Raw genomic sequence first — 19,235 nt, forward strand, 5'->3', positions numbered from 1 at the left:
CAGGGTCTCACTGTAGCCTAGGCTGGAATGCAGTGGCACAGTCACAGCTCACTGTAGCCGCAACCTCCTGGGCTCAGGTGTTTCTCCTTCTCATTTCAGCCTCTTGAGTAACTGGGACTATAGGCACATGCCACCATGCCCAGCTAATTTTTGTATTTTTTGTACAGATGGGGTTTTGCCCAGGCTGGTCTTGAATTCATGGGTTCAAATTTCTGTCTACTTCCGCCTCCCAAAGTGGGTAGGATTACAGGTGTCAGCCACTGTGCCCAGCCAATTTTTATATTTTTATAATGAATGGCAGGAAAAACAACACATCAGCTACTTGGGATGGAACATTTTTAGTCTTACTTGAAAGTTTGTTTCAGGCCTGGCACTATGGCTCATACCTGTAATCCCAGCACTTTGGGAGGCCGAGGATGGTGGATCATTTGAAGCCAGGAGTTTGAGACCAGCCTGGCCAACATGGCAAAACTCCATCTTTACTAAAAATACAAAAATTAGTAGGCTGTGGTGTTCCCAGCTACTTGGGAGACAGGCATGAGAATTGCTTGAACTCAGGAGGCAGAGGTTGCAGTGAGCCAAGATTGTACCAGTGCACTCCAGTGTTGGCCACAGAGTAAGACTGTCTAAACAAACAAACAAACAAACAGGCCAGGTGCGGTGGCTCATGCCTGTAATCCCAGCACTTTGGGAGACCGAGGCAGGTGGATCACAAGGTCAGGAGATCAAGAGCATCCTGTCTCTGCTAAAAATACAAAAACTAGCTGGGTGTGGTGGCATGTGCCTGTAATCCCAGCTACTCAGGAGGCTGAGGCAAGAGAACCGCTTGAACCAGGGAATTGGAGGTTGCAGTGAGCCGAGATCGCGCTACTGCACTCCAGCCTGGCGACAAAGTGAGACTCAATCTCAAAAAAAAAAAAAAAAAGTTTCTTTCAATCTGTTTATTAACATTTTTATTGTTCAGCTTCATCTTCTAAAGTCTTCTGCTGCATACTTAGTTCAAAGAGAAGTGATTTACAACATAGGATCTGAAGAAACAAAAGTATTTTTGGTTCAAGTTGCTGCTCTGTTTAAAAGGAGAATCCAAATAGCCACTCACCTGTAGTTTTAGTTACTTAGGAGGCGGAGGTGGGAGTATAGATCACTTGAGCCCTAGAGTTCCAGGTTGCAGTGAGCTTTGATCGTGCCACTGCACCCCAACCTGGGTGACAGAGTGAGACTCTGTTTCAAAATAACAATAATAGGCTGGGCATGGTGGCCCACACCTGTAATCCTAGCACTTTGGGAGGCTGAGGTGGGAGGCTCACTTGAGCCCAGGAGTTCCAGACCAGCCTGGGCATCATCGAGAGACCCCATCTCTACAAAAACGAAAATTAGTCAGGCATGGTGTTGCACGCTTCTAGTTCCAATGACTTAAAAGGCTGAGGTGGGAGGATCACCTAAATCCAGGGAGGTTGAGGCTGCAGTGAGCTGTGATCATACCACTGCACTCCAGCCTGTGTGACAGAGTGAGAACCTGTCTCAATAATAATGATAATTAATAATAATAATATAAGGAGAATCAAAAGAAAACATGCAAATGGTTAACAGGTACATGAAAAACTGCTCAACACCACTAATCATCAGGGAAATGCAAATCAGAACTACAAGGAAGCTGGCATGGTGGCTCACGCCTGTAATCCCAGCAGTTTAGGAGGCTGAGGTGGGTGGATCACCTGAGGTCAGGAGTTTGAGGCCAGCCTTCTCAACATGGCAAAACTCCATCTCTACTAAAAATACAAAAATTAGCTGGGCATGATGGTGCACGCATGTAATCCCAGCTACTCGGGAAGCTGAGGCAGGAGAATCGCTTGAACCCAGGAGGGGGAGGTTGCAGTGAGCTGAGGTTGCGCCACTGCACTCCAGCCTAGGCTGCAGAGCAAGACTCTGACTCAAAAACAAAAAACCACACAATGAGATATTATCTTACCTTAGTTAGAATGGCTGTTATTAAGAAGACAAAACATGACAGGTATTGGCAAAGATGCTAAGAGAAGGCAACTCTTGACTGGGCGCGGTGGCTCACGCCTATAATCCCAGCACTTTGGGAGGCTGAGGTGGGTGGATCACCTGAGGTCGGGAGTTCGAGAGCAGCCTGACCAACATGGAGAAACCCCATCTCTACTAAAAATACAAAATTAGCCAGGAGTGGTGGTGCATGACTGTAATCCCAGCTACTCAGGAGGCTAAGGCAGAAGAATCGCTTGAACCCTGGTGGCGGAGTCTGCGGTGAGTCAAGATTGTGCCATTGCAACCTGGGCAACAAGAGTGAAACTCCTTCTCAAAAAAAAAAAAAAGAGAGAAGGGAACTCCTACACACTGTTGGTGGGAATGTAAGTTAGTACAGCCACTATTGAAAACAATATGGAGATGTCTCAAAAAACCCAAAATAGAACTACAATAGAACTACCATGTGGGCCGGGCGGTGGCTCACACCTGTAATCCCAGCACTTTGGGAGGCCGAGGCTGGTGGATCACCAGAGGCCAGAAGTTCACGATCAGCCTGGCCAACATGGTAAAACCCCGTCTCTACTAAAAATACAAAATTTAGCTGGGCCTGATGGAGGGTGAGGCCCACATGGTAGTTCCTACTCGAGAGGCTGAGGCAGGAGAATCACTTGAACCCGGGAGGCAGAGGTTGCAGTGAGCTGAGACCCGGGCATTGCACTCCAACCTGGATAACATAAGCAAAACTCAGCCTCAAAAACAAAACAAAACAAAACAAAGAACTACCATGTGATCCAGCAATCCCACTACCTGGAGTTTATCCAAAGGAAAAGAAATCAGTATATAAAAAAGATAACCTGCATCTCCGTGTTTACTGTAGAGCCATGTTTGCAATAGCAAATATATGGAATCAACCTAAGTGTTGATCAGTGGACAAATGAATAAAGAAAACATGATACATATACACAGTGGAATTCAGCCATAAAAAAATGAAATCATGTTTACAGCATGGATGGAACTGGAGGTCATTATGTTAAGTGAATAAGCCAGACACAGAAAGGCAAATATCACATGTCCTCACTTACATGTGGGAGCTAGAAAAGCTGATCTCACGGATGTGGAGAGTAGAATGATATCAGAGATTGGAAGGGTGTATGTGGGTGGGAGAGGTGGATGAAGAGAAGTTGGGTAATGGGTACAAACATATACTTAGGAAGAAGGGATAACTTGTAATGTTCAATAGCAGAGTAGGGTGACTGTAGTTAACAAAGTACTGTAAATTTCCATAGCTAGAAGAGAGGACTTGAAATTTTCCCAACACATAGAAATGTTAAATACTCAAGGTGATTGATACCTTAAATATCCTGACTTGATTACTGTACATTCTATGTATGAAGCAAAGCAAAACATCACATGAACTCCATAAATATGTAAAAATTTTGTGTATCAATACATTAATTTTTTTTGTTTTCCTTTTCTTTTCTTTTTTTTTTGAGACAGAGTCTTGCTCTGTCGCCCAGGCTAGAGTGCAATGGCGCGATCTCGGCTCACTGCAACCTCTGCCTCCCAGGTTCAAGTCATTCTTGTGCCTCAGCCTCCTGAGTAGCTGGGATTACAAGCTTCCAACTCCACACCCAGCTAATTTTTGTATTTTTAGTACAGACGGGGTTTTGCCATGTTGGCCAGGTTGGTCTTGAACTCCTGACCTCAGGTGATCCTCCCACCTTGACCTCCCAAAGTGTTGGGATTACAGGCGTGAGTCACTGTGCCTGGCCCAATTTTTTTTTTCTTTTTGGGACAGGGTCTCGCTCTGTCGCCCAGGTTGGAGTGCAGTGGCATGATCTTGCTCACTGCAACCTTTGCTTCCTGGGTTCAAGAAATTATTATGCCTCAGCCTTCTGAGTAGCTGGGACTACAGGTGTGCACCACCAGACCTGGCCAATGTTTGTATTTTTAGCAGAGATTGGGTTTCACCATGTTGCCACACTGGTTTCTAACTTCTGGCCTCAAGCAATCTGCCCACCTCAGCCTCCCAAAGTGCTGGATTACAAGTGTGAGCAACTGGGCCGGGCCTAAATTAAATATTTTCAAAATTTAAAAAATACTGATTTCTAAGGGTATATTTTTCCTTATTCAATTTCTACACTATTCACCACGTGGAGTGCAGTGAAGCAGTTCCAGAACTCAAAGTAATAATATAAGCATATTAATATTTAATTATTAACAATTAATAATTAATTTGTGCATATGAGATCAGCAGGATCTCAAAAAAAGTATTTCAGGTGAAAAACAGCAAGAGTAAGCCAGAAAATACAAAGAAATCTTGACTGGAAAGTCAGCAATAAAGAACACCATTGAATAAAAAGGAAGGCTTGATATACTAGGGCGGGCAGGGGAGCCAAGCAAGTAGATCCAGGGCCAGAAGGACAGCAGGGACCTGGTAGGCCTTGCTTGTTATCTCCAGCAAGCAGCCCCATGCTTAGCAAACAGTATTCTGCATCCTGTGTGATTGCAGGTATATTCCAAATGTGGGGATGAAGGCAACTAGTACTTATAGTCCAATGCCACTAGCCATGACGATGACCCATCTTGGCTGAAAAATAAATACCTTTTTTTTTTTTTTTTTTTTTTTGAGACGGAGTCTAGCTCTGTCACCCAGGCTGGAGTGCAGTGGCCGGATCTCGGCTCACTGCAAGCTCCGCCTCCCGGGTTCACGCCATTCTCCTGCCTCAGCCTCCCGAGTAGCTGGGACTACAGGCGCCTGCCACCTCGCCCGGCTAAGTTTTTGTATTTTTAGTAGAGACGGGGTTTCACTGTGTTAGCCAGGATGGTCTCGATCTCCTGACCTCGTGATCCGCCCGTCTCGGCCTCCCAAAGTGCTGGGATTACAGGCTTGAGCCACCGCGCCCGGCCGAAAAATAAATACCTTAAATCTAGGAAGCAGAGGATACAACCCAGGACAACAGGAAGGGGAGACCTCGTATGAGAAGAACTGAGGCCCAATCCAGTTTAGAGAGGAGACTGAAGGCTAAAGGAGGAAGGTTTCCAAAAAAAATTAGGATTCGAAAGTTGATGCTATCTTTGGTAATCTGGAACAACGTAAAGAAGTAGAAATGGCGGGGCCGGGCGCGGTGGGTCACGCCTGTATTCCCAGCACTTTGGGAGGCTGAGGTGGGAGGATCACCTGATTGCACCATTGCACTCCTGGGCAACAAGAGTAAAACTCCTTCCAAAAAAAAAAAAAAAAAGAAAGAAAAAGAAAAAAGTAGAAATGGCCGAGAACGGTGGCTCATACCTGTAATCACAGCACTTTGGGAGGCCGAGGCAGAAGGATTGCTTGAGGCCAGGAATTCCAAAGCAGCCTGGGCAACATAGCAAGACCCTGTCTCTGTTTTAAAAATTTAAAATTAGTCAAGCATGGGGTGTGCGCCTGTGGTCCCAGCTACTCGGGAGGCTGAGGTGAGAAGATCGCTTCAGCCCGGGAGGTGGAGTCTGCGGCGAGCTAGGATCGCACTGCTGCATTCCACCCTGGGCCACAGAACAAGACCCTGTCTCAAAACAAACAAAAAATAAATTTATGTATGTTAGCAACAACTACAATGTAATTTAAAACTTACCCATTCCGATTCCATCCTCACCAAGCACGTTCTTTCGCCTGCAGCTTCAGTCTAGAGCCTGAGCGAGCCGAGCTGCGGATGCCAGGGGCTGGGTGGACTCCGCAGCTAAACTCCTATTGTAAAACACACACCTGCTTCTACCGCGGATGTACACATGGTTTGCCAGGGTGTGCGCGTCTTCCCAAGGGATCTGGGGACCAGATTCCAGCTCCTGCCATTGGGAGGCACGGTAAGAGCCCGTAGGGGACACAATTCTGAGCACCGCAGATACCGAGGTCCCCGCTGCGCTCCAGTCTGTCAACAGAGGCTTCAGGACCGCGGAGTCCTTTCAAACGCCCGCCAGTCCCAGGCCAATCACTGCGCAGATTCTTCCGGGATCGTTGCCAATCATCGGCCGTTGCGTCTTGCGGGTAAAGAGGGGTAAGTGAAGCTTCGGGCCCGTCCATCTTTCTTGAAGGCAAGAAGCCTCTCTTCTACTTCCCAGACATCCCGCCTTGCCCACCAGAAAAAGCATCCGAAGCAGGTTTATTTAAGGGCAAGTGGGACGATGAGGCCAGAGGAGTCAGAAAGGCTCCATATTTGATATGGTCAAAGAATGGCGCCCTTAAGAGCAGCCTGTGACAATTGAAGCTAGGTGGTCGCCATATTTTCTGAAGGCACCTTCCGGGTCCCTTAACCCGGGTGTCTATGTCCAAGCGGCCATGAAGTGAATAAACACTGAGGAATTATATTTGTCCCTATCAGAATCCTCGAATCCCTAGCAGCCAGTCCCTGCTAATTCGGTTGCCTCGGCTGCGTTCGGACGCCACGGCTGGGCGGGGCCGCCCTTCCTGTGGACAACGACAGCTGAGGCCGGGAGCGGGGAGACGGCGGCCCCAGGGACCTGGCGGCCGCCGATCGGGGCTGCAAGGCCCCATGGCGCCGCCCCCAGCCCCGCTCCTGGCGCGGAAGCCTGGGGAGACCCGGCCTGGTTGCAGGAAGCCCGGGGCTGTGAGCTTCGCGGACGTGGCCGTGTACTTCTCCCCGGAGGAGTGGGGCTGTCTGCGGCCCGCGCAGAGGGCTCTGTACCGGGACGTGATGCGGGAGACCTACGGCCACCTGGGCGCGCTCGGTGAGAGCCCCGGGTCCGAGCCCCCTCCTCCTTTACTGGGTTCACAGGGGAGATGATGTGGAAGGGCCGAGAGAACTGTGAGCCCTAACCCCGCACTCTTGCGCCAACACCAGCAGCCACCTCCCGTTCCCAGGGCTTCAGGTACCCCCTCGGGAGTGTTTTCACCCGCATCCACTTCATTCAGGCAGCAGCACTGCACCCCGGTCCAGGTTGAGTATAAGCTCCGAGGGGGTGCCCTCAGCCTGGAGGGGAATGCCAACTCCCCACGATGGCCTCTCAGGCCCGTGCTGTGATCCCTGTTCTCTCCCAGGATTCCCAGGCCCCAAACCAGCCCTCATCTCTTGGATGGAACAGGAGACTGAGGCTTGGAGCCCCGCCGCCCAGGATCCTGAGAAGGGGGAAAGACTGGGAGGAGCTCGGAGAGGTGAGGGATAGTCCCGGGTCCCCCCCCCCCCACTTGATTTTCCAAGGCTTCCTGTCTAGCAGAGTTTCCTTTCAGGCCCCCACTTCCAGCATCCTTAAAGAAATTCAACTGTGTTGGGTACTAGAGGAGTAAAGAAGGCAGACCTGGTACAAAGTTTTCAGAACATAGGACAGCGGTCCTGTGGGGACTGGGAGCCCAGTCCAACATGCTTGTGCTTCCAGATTTCTCTCATTCTCTCTCTCTCTCTTTTTTTCTTTTTTTTTGAGAGGGAGTCTCACTCTGTAGCCCAGGCTGAAGTGCAGTGGTGCTATCTCGGCTCATGGCAACCTCTGTCCCCTGGGTTCAAACGATTCTCCCACCTCAGCCTCCAGAGTAGCTGGAATTACAGGCACACGCCACCACGAGCAACTAATTTTTGTATTTTTAGTACAGACGGGGTTTCATCATGTTGGCCAGGGTGGTCTCGAACTCCTGATCTCATGTGACCTGCCCGCCTCGGCCTCCCAAAGTGCTGGGATTAAAGGCCTGAGCCACTGTGCCAGGCCAGCTCATTCTCTCTCTTTCAGGAATAACTAAAAATCCCCAAGATTGGAAGTGCCTTCAGGTCTACCTTTCACATTCCTCAAGTGAGGCAAAGTGGCACGAGAAAAAATACCCAGTCATTGACAAGTTGGCTTTTCTCCCTTCACCATCCCCCAGTAGAGTGACCTTGAGCAAATGTTTCCTCATCTATAAAAGAGTCTTACCTTACAAAAAATGGAGAAACCACACTAATAATAGCCACTGCTTGGCCAGGTGCGGTGGGTCATGCCTGTAATCCCAGCACTTTGGGAGGCTGAGGCGGGTGAATCACCTGAGGTCAGGAGTTCAAGTGCAGCTTGGCCAACATGGTGAAACCCTGTCTTTACTAAAAATACAAAAATTAGCTGGGCGTGGTGGTGAGCTCCTGTAATCCCAGCTACTTGGGAGGCTGAGGCAGGAGAATCACTTGAACCTGGGAGGTGGAGGTTGCAGTGAGCTGAGATCTTTCCACTTCACTCCAGCCTGGGTGACAGAGTGAGACTCTGTCTCAAAAATAAATAAATAAATAAATAAATAAATAAATGCCCCTGCTTCCTGAGCACTTACTAAGTGCTTAACATGCATCTACTAAGCTAACCCAGCAATGCTGTGAAGTGAAAAGCCGTTATCATTCCAATTTGATGCATAAGGAACCAAGGCTCAGATAAGTCACTTTCAGGAGATCGAATCCTGTTTACCTTGTTCTAAAGCCTGTGTGTTAATCACTGGACAGAACTTCTCTGGCACTGCCTTAAGTGAAAAGCATTCTATAACCTGAGACAGTCTGTGCAGAAGTGTTTGTAAGTGTAACTTAATTCCGGTTTCCCAGGAGATGCCCCAAACAGGAAGGAAGAGGAACCCGAGGAAGTTCCAAGAGCCAAAGGGCCTAGAAAGGCTCCTGTGAAGGAGAGTCCTGAAGTGCTGGTGGAATGCAACCCTGACCCAGCTATCAGCATGGCCCCGGCACGGGCACAGCCACCCAAAAATGCTGCCTGGGACCCGACCACAGGAGCACAGCCCCCGGCACCCATGCCCAGCGTGGATGCTCAGGCCGGCCAGCGGCGCCATGTGTGCACGGACTGCGGCCGCCGCTTCACCTATCCCTCGCTGCTGGTCAGCCACAGGCGCATGCACTCCGGGGAGCGGCCCTTCCCCTGCCCCGAGTGTGGCATGCGCTTCAAGAGGAAGTTCGCAGTGGAAGCGCACCAGTGGATCCACCGCTCCTGCTCTGGGGGGCGGCGGGGCCGGAGGCCTGGGATCCGGGCTGTGCCTCGGGCCCCCGTCCGAGGTGACCGGGACCCGCCTGTGCTCTTCCGGCACTACCCAGACATCTTCGAGGAGTGCAGCTGAGCAGCACCGCAGGCTGGAGTTGAGCCTGACCTTGGCACGAAGGACTGACGGAGCCCTGAGGTGGGCCACTGAGTCGGGGACTCCGAAACTGAAATTCATGCCCTGGACTTTCCTCAAGGATCCCTCAAGTTTCCAACTTGTAAAAAGAAAAGTGCCTGTAAAGATTCGAATAGATTAGACTTGCCACCCCTCTCCCCAGTCTTTTGTAAAAAAAAAAAAAAAAAAAAAAAAAGAAGAGAGTGAGATCCTGGACTCATTTCAAAGTGTTATCTGAAGATCAGGTGCAACAGAGACCTTTCCCCCATCTGAGGAACTAGCCACTCCTTATCTACTTCAAATGCAGATGCTGAGGGGGGACCAAGACCTGGGGAGGGGACCTACATGGAGGGCGTTGTCAAGCCCTGGCTAATTGTCATCAGCAGGGGACCCAGATACTGGAGTGGATGGGAATAGAATAAATGCAGGTGGCACAAGTCCAGCCTTTGTTGGGAGGCCAAGGTGGGAGGATCGCTTGAGGCCAGGAGTTCAGACCAGCCTGAGCAACATTGTGAAATCCTATCTCTAGGAAAAAAAAAAATGAACCAGGCGTAGTGGCACATTGTGCCTGTGGTCCCAGCCACTTGGGAGGCTGAGGCAGGAAGACTGCTTGAGCCCAGGAGTTCAAGGCTACAGTAAGCTATGATTGTGCCACTGTACTACAGCCTGGGCAACAGAGTAAGACTTCATTTTTTTTTTTTTTTTTTTTTTTTTTTTTTGAGACAGGGTCTCACTTTGTCACCCAGAGTGGAGTACAGTGGTGCCATCTCAGCTCACTGCAACCTCTGCCTCCTGGGTTCAAGCAATTCTCCTGCCTCAGCCTTCTGAGTAGCTGGGATTACAGGTGCGTGCCATATGCCACTGCGCCTGGTCAAGACTCCATTTCTTAAAAGAAAAAAAAAAAAAAGCTGGCGTGGTGGCTCATGCCTGTCATCCTAGCACTTTGGGAGGCCGAGGTGGGCAGATCACCTGAGGTCAGGAGTTCAAGACCAGCCTGGCCAACATGGTGAAACCCCATCTCTACTAAAATACAAAAATTAGCTGGGCATGATGGTGGGTGCCTGTAATCCTAGCTACTCAGGAGGCTGAGTTGGGAGAATTGCTTGAACCCGGGAGTTGGTGGTTGCAGTGAGCCGAGATTGCGCCACTGCACTCCAGCCTGGGCAGCTGAGTGAGATTCCATCTCAACAAAACAAAACAAAACAAAACAAAAACTAGTCTCTGCAACTTCCCCCAGGCACAGCCGGTAAGACACGTGACCTCCCTGAGTCTCAGTGCCTCCTCTGTAAAATGAGGATGAATAATATCTACCTCAAAGGGTTACCGTGGAGGCTGACATTTTAACAAGATGTATGATATAGTAATTGTGCAATATACATTTGTTGAAAAAGTGAATTACTGTGGATTGTCTACACTTTAGAAAGTGTAAAGAGGCCTGCCAAGGAGCCAGGGCATGGATATCAATAACCATATTTGCAGATAAGTAAACTGAGACTCAGAGAGATGACGTGGTACTCTCAAGGTTTCACGGCCATATGGCAGCATGGCTGGAAATGAAAACAGAGCCCAGATGTCTCTACCACTTCCTCTGAGAAGTCAGATTTTGACAGAAAACGGGCTGGGAACTTAGGATGCGGGTCCCAGCCCAGCCTGGTCGGGGGAGTGTGAGCAGAAAACTGAGAGTCCCAGCAAGTGCCCCTTTTCTTGTCCTTTCCTTTTCTCTGTCCTTCTCTTTTCTTGAGATAGAGTATCACTCTGTCACCCAGGCTGGAGTGCAGTGGTGTTAACATGGCTCTCTATAGCCTTGACCTCCTGGGTTCAAGCGATCCTCCCACCTTGGCCTCCCAAAGTGCTGGGATTACAGGTGTGAGGCACCTCACCTGGCCAGTTTTTACTTAGAAGGCACAGTCAGGCTGGGTGTGGTGGCTCACGCCTGTAATCCCAACACTTTGGGAGGCCGAGATGGGAGGATCTCTTGAGCTCAGGCATTTGAGACCAGTTTGGGCAACATAGTGAGGCCCCCATCTCTACAAAAACAAAAATCAGCCAGGTGTAGTGGCACGTGCCTATAGCCTCAGCTACTTAAGAGGCTATGGCAGGAGGATCACTTGAGCCAGGGAGACTGAGGCTGCAGTGACCCATGATTGCGCCACTGCACTCCAACGTGGGCGACAGAGTGAGACTGTCTCAAAACAAACAGAAAAAAAAAAAGAAGGACAATTGGCAGTTAGTGACTGTGTGTTGACTGCCTTCTGTTGAAGGGACTGTGCTAGGTAATAAGAGAATTCCAAGATGAGGAAAGCTGACCCCATTCATTCATTCATTCAGTCATTCATTCAGCAAACACCCTCTTCAGGCTTCTGTGGGTTTTTGTGCTGGGCTCCAGTGATACAGCTGTGTCAGGGCCCACATTCAATGTGGGAAGAGAGTAACTGGAGCTATGACAGAGGAAGCCCAGAGGCACCACCTCACCCAGGCTGGTTGGTGATATGCCAAGAAATGCTCCTGGGAGGAGATGGCTGTGCTTCCCATAGCCTACAAATTGGTGTTAAGGGAGATTTTCAGGCAGAGGAAACAGCAAAGAAATCTTGCTTTATAGAACAAAAGACACTTTGGGAGGCTGAGGCAGGCGGATCACTTGAGGTCAGGAGTTCAAGACCAGCCCAGCCAACATGGTGAAACCCTGTCTCTACTAAAAATACAAAAATTATCTGGGCATGGTGGTGGGCACCTATAATCCCACCTACTCGGGAGGCTGAAGCAGGAGAACCGCTTGAAACCGGGAGGCGGAGGTTGCAGTGAGCTGAGATCGGGCCACTGCACTGCAGCCTGGGCAACAGAGTGAGACACTCTGTCTCAAAAAGAAAACAAAGCAAAACAAAAAAACAAAGAATGGGAGACAGATGCAGCCGAGAATTGGGGTCAAATATGGGAGGGCCACAGATTCCAGCAGAGGAGCTTGAGATCCATTCTGTAGCACTGAGGAGCCACAGAAAGTTCTTGAGCAAGTGCAGTGCTGTTTGCCAGGTGCCATCAGAAAATATCTTTGCAAAGCAGTGTGGGTGTGACCTGGTTGGGGGACAGAGCTAGACACTAGAGATCTGTTGGGCATTTTTTCCTAAGTGAGGGTCATCAGGAGCTGGGACCAAGGTGGTGACCTCGGAATTAGGAAGAAAGACACTCATGAGAGCCTTCTGACATAGAATCTGCAGCTCAGTGACTGACAATATGAGCCAGTAAGACTCAGAGGTTCCAGTATGGAGAGCCGGAGCCAGGGGGCTCCGGTGCCCACCAAGGGGCTATCAGGGTGAAGGCCAAGGGTGACCCGTTCTGGGGAGCAGTGGGGCCAAGGAGAAGGTGCAGCTGGAGAGAGGAGGCCCTGCCAGTGAGGGAGGAGCAGAACCAGGCGAAGTGTGTCAAGCAGGGTTCAGAGGCTTGGGGCTGGGGTTGGGGACAGTAGGGGGTAGAGACGTTTCCAAAGAGAGGAAACAGCAAGTGGGATGCTCCAAGCTAGGGATGAGTTCCCTCAAGGTGCAGAAAGGACATCTGTGGCTGTGCAGAGACACCAAGTGGAGAAGATTGACAGATGGGCTTAGGGAGAGGGAGGAGCTTCCATAAGGCTCTCGCTTCCCATGATGCTAAGTTTCTTTACTTTCTTCTCTTTCTAACCCCTGACCCCACACCACATCTTCTTTCTTTCTGATAGGGTCTCGCTCTGTTTTCTGGGCTGGAGTGCAACGGTGCAATCATGGCTCACTGCAGGCTTGATCTCCCAGGCTCAAGTCATCCTCCCACTTCAGCCTCCCAAGTAGCTAGGACTACAGGTGCACACCACCGCACTCAGCTAATTTTTTTTCCAGACAGGGTCTCACTGTGTTGCTCAGGCTGGTCTCAAACTCCTGGGCTCAAGAAGTCCTCCTGCCTCGGCCTCCCAAAGTGCTGGGATTACAGGTGTGAGCCACCACACCCGGCTCCATGATTCTCAGTATGTTGGGACATCACTAGGTTGTCTTTGTTTTTGTTTTGTGGTCAAATATACATAATATAAAATTTATTGGCCAGGCATGGTGGCTCACACCTGTAATCCCAGCACTTTGGGAGGCTGAGGTGGGTGGATCATGAGGTCAGGAGATCGAGACTACCCTGGCAAACACATGGTAAAACCCTGTCTCTACTAAAAATACAAAAAAAATAGCCGAGTGTGGTGGCGGGTGCCTGTAGTCTCAGCTACTTGGGAGGCTGAGGCAGGACAATCGCTTGAACCTGGGAGGCGGAGCTTGCAGTGAGCTGAGATTGCGCCACTGCACTCCAGCCTGGGCGACTGAGCGAGGCTCCATCTCAAAAAAAAAAATATATCTTTTAGACTATTTTTGAGTATACAGTACAGTTCAGTGGCAAAATGTGTAATAGTACTGTTGTAGAACCATCACAGCCCTTCATCTCCAATTTTTTTTTCTTTCTGAGACAGAGGAGTCTTACTCTGTCACCTAGGCTGGAATACAGTGTTGGCATCTCAGGTCACTGCAACCTCTGCCTCCTGGGTTCAAGCAATTCTCCTGCCTCAGCCTCCTGAGTAGCTGGGATTACAGGCGCTCGCCACCATGCCCAGCTAATTTTTTGCATTTTTAGTAGAGACAAGGTTTCACCATGTAGGCCAGGCTAGTCTCCATCTCCTGACCTTGTGATCCACCTGCCTCAGCCTCCCAAAGTGCTGGGATTACAGGCGTGAGATACTGTCTGGCCCGGAAAGATTTTTTAAATGTGAAAAAATTATTTTAGAGATGGGGTCTCACTGTCGCCCAGGCTGGAGTGCAATGGCATGATCGTAGCTCACTGCAGCCTCAAACACCTGGGCTCAGGCAATCCTCCTGCCTCAGCCTCCCAAAGCACTAGGACTACAGACACGTGGTACAGACATGCGCTACCGCGCCAGGCGGACTACATTTCTTTTTTTTTTTTTTTTGAGACGGAGTCTCGCTCTGTCACCCAGGTGGGAGTGCAGTGGCCGGATCTCAGCTCACTGCAAGCTCCGCCTCCCGGGTTCACGCCATTCTCCTGCCTCAGCCTCTCGAGTAGCTGGGACTACAGGCGCCCGCCACCTCGCCCGGCTAGTTTTTCGATTTTTTAGTAGAGACGGGGTTTCACCAGGTTCGCCAGGATGGTCTCGATCTCCTGACCTTGTGATCCACCCGTCTCGGCCTCCCAAAGTGCTGGGATTACAGGCTTGAGCCACCGCACCTGGCCTACATTTCTTTATTGAAGGCTGCCCTGAACCTTAAATTTGCCAAAGGGGACCGTCAAGGGGAATAGAGAATGCTGCTTTTTTTTTCCCCCATAGAGCGTTTCATGGGAATACTGTTCTGCAGAATACACCCTGAGAATGCTGAAGCCAGACATAATTTTTTTTTTTTCCCAAGACAGAGTCTTGCTCTGTCACCCAGGCTGGAGTGCAGTGGCACGATCTTGGCTCACTGCAACCTCTGCCTCCCAGATTTAAGCAATTATCCTGCCTCAGCCTTCAGAGTAGCTGGGATTACAAACGCACACCACCACGCCCAGCTAAGTTTTGTATTTTTAGTAGAGACGGGGTTTCTATTAAACCCCATCACTGCACTCATGGCTAACACACAGTGAAACACACGGTTAGCCAGAGTGCAGTGTTGGCCAGGCTGGTCTTGAACTCCTGACCTTGATCTACCCACCTCAGTCTCCCAAAGTGCTGGGATTACAGGCATGAGCCACAGCACCTGACCCAAGGAGGAACATAATTAAGATCATGAAGCTGAGTCAGTGGCAGAAGTAGACCTGGAACCCAAATCTCCTATTTCCCAGGCACTGCCCTTCCTGTTTACACTACACCAGGCTGCAGTGACAGATGGACGGCAAAGGCAAAAGGCTGGAGCCCCACAGGGCAGCTAGGAGGCCCCCGGCCTAACTCAGCAAGGGCCTGAGCAAGAGCGGACAGCGGTGAGAGATGCTACAGGGAACCGTTTGTGAAATGCCTGTCACCCATCCTGGACAATTTCATACACTTCCTAGATACCTGAACGACCCCCCATTACATGACCTCTAAACAACCTTCTTACTTATGTTTAGTACTTACCATCATCTGTCATTTATATTTTTCTTCTTTACATTTATTTATTTATTTATTTAGAGACTGAATTTCACTCTTGTTGCCCAGGCTGAAGTACAATGGCACAATCTCGCCTCACTGCAACCTCCGCCTCCCAGGTTCAAGCAATTCTCCTGTCTCAGCCTCCTGAGTGGCTGGGATAACAGGTGCATGCCACAATGTCCAAAAAAAATTTTCGTATTTTTTGTATAGACGGGGTTTCATCATATTCCTCAGGCTGGTCTCAAACTCCCAACCTCAGGTGATCCACTGGCCTCGGCCTCCCAAAGTGCTGGGATTACAGGTGTGACCCACTGTGACTGGCCTTATTTATTATTATTGTTTTTTGAGATGGAGTCTCACTCTGTGGCCCAGGCTGGAGTGCAGTGTGCAATCTCCGCTCACTGCAACCTCTGCCTCCCAGGGTCAAGCGATTCTCCTGCCTCAGTGTCCTGAGTAGCTGGTACTACAGACACATGACACCATGCCCATCTAATTTTTGTATTTTTAGTAGAGACAGGGTTTCATCATGTTGGTCAGGCTGGTCTCAAACTCCTGACCTCAAGTTATCTGCCTGCCTCGGCCTCTCAAAGTGTATATTTATCCTCTTTACATTTATATGGCAGTGTGGTAACCTACCCTAAAATCCTACCTCTCTAGTTGATGAGGTTTTGCCTTCAATAATTTGAGGCATTCCAGCCTGGCTTCTGGGGTCAGTAAGCTGAGATCGCGCCATTGCACTCTGGCCTGGGGGACAAGAGCAAGACTCCCTCTCAAGAGTAGAGAGTAGCCGGGCGCGGTGGCTCAAGCCTGTAATCCCAGCACTTTGGGAGGCCGAGACGGGCGGATCACGAGGTCAGGAGATCGAGACCATCCTGGCTAACACGGTGAAACCCCGTCTCTACTAAAAAATACAAAAAAAAAACTAGCCGGGCGAGGTGGCGGGCGCCTGTAGTCCCGGCTACTCCGGAGGCTGAGGCAGGAGAATGGCGGGAACCCAGGAGGCAGAGCTTGCAGTGAGCTGAGATCCGGCCACTGCACTCCAGCCTGGGTGACAGAGCGAAACTCCGTCTCAAAAAAATAAAATAAAATAAAATAAAATAAAAATATAAGAGTAGAGAGTAGAGGCCAGGTGCAGTGGCTTATGCCTGTAATCCCAGCACTCTGGGAGGCCCAGGCAGGTGGATCTCCTGAGGTCAGGAGCTCGAGACCAGCTTCGCCAACATGGTGAAACCCTGTCTCTACTAAAGATACAAAAAATTAGCCGGGCATGGCGGCAGGCGCCGTATTCCCAGCTACTCAAGAGGCTGAGGCAGAAGAATCGCTTGAACCCGGGAGGCAGAGGTTGCAGTGAGTCAAGATCGCGCCATTGCACTCCAGCCTGGACAACAAGAGCTAAACTCTGTCTCAAAAAATAGAAAAAGAAAAAAAAGAAAAAAAGAGAGCGAGAGAGTGTAGAGTGGAATAGAATAGAATAGAAAAAATTAAAAATATAATAAATAAAACACAATAATAAAATAAAGACTGGGTCACTGAGTGGGCCTCCTCGAAGGGCCTCCTCTAAGGGACTGGGAAGGGGACGTCAAGCCCTTGGTCGAGAATCTTGGACCGGTTTCCCCTCCCCTGCAGCCCTTGCTGACAACGGCCTGAGCCCAGGTCGAAGCGGCTGCATCCATCTTAACTACGGCAAGAGGCGCTGCCAAGGCCGCCTGAGAGGAACAGCAAGAGGAGACGTTTCCAGCAGGAACAAACCAGGTCAGCAACACCAGATCGATATTCAAGCTATTCAATGCCTTTCTCTAAAATGAAGAGAAGCTGGACTATCGACAGCCATCTCTTCTAAGAGGGCCTTCATTTTTCTGGACTCTGGAACCACTGAGTTGCTCGCTGTCCTCTCTAGTCCCCACCCGAAGCTACTTCCGGTCGTCGAGGCGTCCGTGGAGCCCCCTGCACCCCACTCCCAGGGCAAATTCCCAGTGTCCCTCCAGGAGCCGCCCAGTCACTGGCCGCGCTCATGGCTCCAAGCCAATGTACCTGGGGAGGCGGAAGGGACGGAGACTGGGAAAGAGTCCGCGGGCCGAGAGCTCTGCGGAAACGGCCGACTGCCTCTTCCTGGCACAGTGGCGGTGTCTGCAGTATAGGGATGTTTGCGTCCTGATCCGGGATGCGATGCCGCGACCTGCGGCCTCCTAGATGCGCTCAGCGGCGCCCGCCCCACCCGGATCCCCGAAAAGGGAAAGAAGTGGCTCTCCTCACTTATGGGGCAGGTTAACCCGTTTCTTGAGATCCCCGCCAGATCACCACCCCTCCAGGCTCCTCCACAGGGCCTCCCCCGGACCTCCTGTAAAACGTTCACAGCCTGGTATACTGATATATTCTGAGTTAAAAACAGAGAAATTGTAGTTTCAGACGGAGCAATCCGACCTGTTTCTTCTGCATGCAGCATGCCAGAAACCTTACTCTGGGGGAATATCCTTCTGTACCAGGGCAAGAAAACAGCCTTCAGAGGCCACAAGGGACCAGAATAAACATACGTAACAAAGTAGTCTGTATGTTGCACCTACTTGACACCCCCCCATACATATTCTAGCTACTCACTGCCCTAGCTAAATTTTCTTTGTCCTGTCATTTATTTTTTTCCTTTTATTACTTCTTTCTTCTGAGAGGGAGTCTCGCTCTGTAGCCCAGGCTGGAGTGCAGTGGCAGGATCTCGGCTCACTACAACCTCTGCCTGCCAGGTTCAGGCTATTCTACCTCAGCCTCCTAAGTAGGTGGGACTACAGGCACGGGCCACCACGCCTGGCTAATTTTTGTATTTTCAGTAGAGATGGGGTTTCACCATGTTGGCCAGGATGGTCTCGATCTCTTGACCACTCATGATCCGCCCGCCTCGGCCTCCCAAAGTGCTGGGATTACAGGTGTGAGCCACCGGGCTGGCCCTCTTTTCTTTTTTTTCAAACGAAGGCTCTCTCCCACCCAGGCTGGAGTGTAGTGGCGTGATCTCGGCTCACTGCCACCTCTGCCTCCCAGGTTCAAGTGAGTCTCCTGCCTCAGCCTCCCGAGTAGCCGGGATTACAGGCACCCACCACCCCCTCGCCCCCAGCTAACCTTTTTAAAATTATTATTAGTAAGCACGGGGTTTCCTGACCTCAAGTGATCCACCCACCTTGGCCTCCCAAAGTGATGGGATTACAGGCATGAGCCACCACATCTGCCCACTTAAATTTTATTGTTCTTTGTCTAAGAAACATAAAAGCACCTGGCTTTGGGCACTTTTTCTGACTTCCCTCTCTTGTGAAGATCCCCATGTACATGTAAAACTAATACAATTTGTATAATTTTCTCGTTTGTCCACTGTCAATTCATTTTTTCTTATTTTACTTTATTATTTATTTATTTATTTATTTATTTTTGAAGATAGGGTTTCACTAACTTGCCCAGGCTGATCTCATACTCCTGGGCTCAAGGGATCCTCCTGCCTTTGCCTCCCAGTAGCTAGGATTACAAGCGATTCTCAATCTGGGCCTAGATTCAACTAAAGAGCCCACTAAGAGCTAAAAGGCGGTTAGAGGCGACTCTTACTCCCATACACAGTAAGGGAGGAGACCACCCCTCATACTGTCTTATGCCCAATTTCTGCCTCCAAAGAATGAAGAAGTAAAAACTAAAAGGCAGAAATGAAATCCATAAGCAGACAGCCCGGCGCCAGACCCTGGGCCTGGTAGTTAAAGATCGACCCCTGACCTAATCGGTTATGTTATCTATAGATTATAGACATTGTATAGAAAAGCACTGTGAAAATCCCTGTCCTGTTCTGTTCCATTCTAATTACCAGTGCATGCAGCCCCCAGTCATGTACCCACTGCTTGCTCAATTGATCATGACCTTCTCATGGGGACCCCCTTAGAGTTGTGAGCCCTTAAAAGGGACAGGAATTGCTCACTCGGGGAGCTTGGTTTTTGATACCTGAGTCTTGCTGATGCTCCTGGCCGAATAAAGCCCTTCCTTCTGGGCCAGGCGCGGTGGCTCAAGCCT

General features: G+C 50.0%; 2 protein-coding genes across 5 annotated transcripts in view; both read left to right on the forward strand.

Annotated features, from left to right (window-relative positions):
* The window catches only part of LOC126944241 (zinc finger protein 688), a 437,324-nt gene extending 428,039 nt beyond the window's left edge, over nt 1-9,285 (forward strand). For 3 of the 4 annotated variants that reach the window (XM_050773559.1, XM_050773560.1, XM_050773561.1), the window contains exons 2-4: nt 6,438-6,714; nt 7,025-7,138; nt 8,529-9,285. In XM_050773559.1, coding sequence (XP_050629516.1) covers nt 6,519-6,714; nt 7,025-7,138; nt 8,529-9,049 — 831 coding nt within the window. In that variant the 5' untranslated portion in view covers nt 6,438-6,518 and the 3' untranslated portion in view covers nt 9,050-9,285. The remainder of the gene's footprint in view (nt 1-6,437; nt 6,715-7,024; nt 7,139-8,528) is intronic. The other variant, XM_050773562.1, reaches the window with a different exon arrangement.
* Nucleotides 9,286-9,394: 109 nt separating this feature from the next.
* CD2BP2 (CD2 cytoplasmic tail binding protein 2) overlaps nt 9,395-19,235 on the forward strand; it is a 249,448-nt gene continuing 239,607 nt past the window's right edge. Inside the window, exon 1 of the mRNA XM_050773537.1 lies at nt 9,395-9,404. The gene's annotated coding sequence lies outside the window, so the exon portion shown is untranslated. The remainder of the gene's footprint in view (nt 9,405-19,235) is intronic.

This window comes from Macaca thibetana, chromosome 20 (genome assembly GCF_024542745.1).
Source record: "Macaca thibetana thibetana isolate TM-01 chromosome 20, ASM2454274v1, whole genome shotgun sequence".
In the NCBI taxonomy this organism is placed as follows: domain Eukaryota; kingdom Metazoa; phylum Chordata; class Mammalia; order Primates; family Cercopithecidae; genus Macaca; species Macaca thibetana.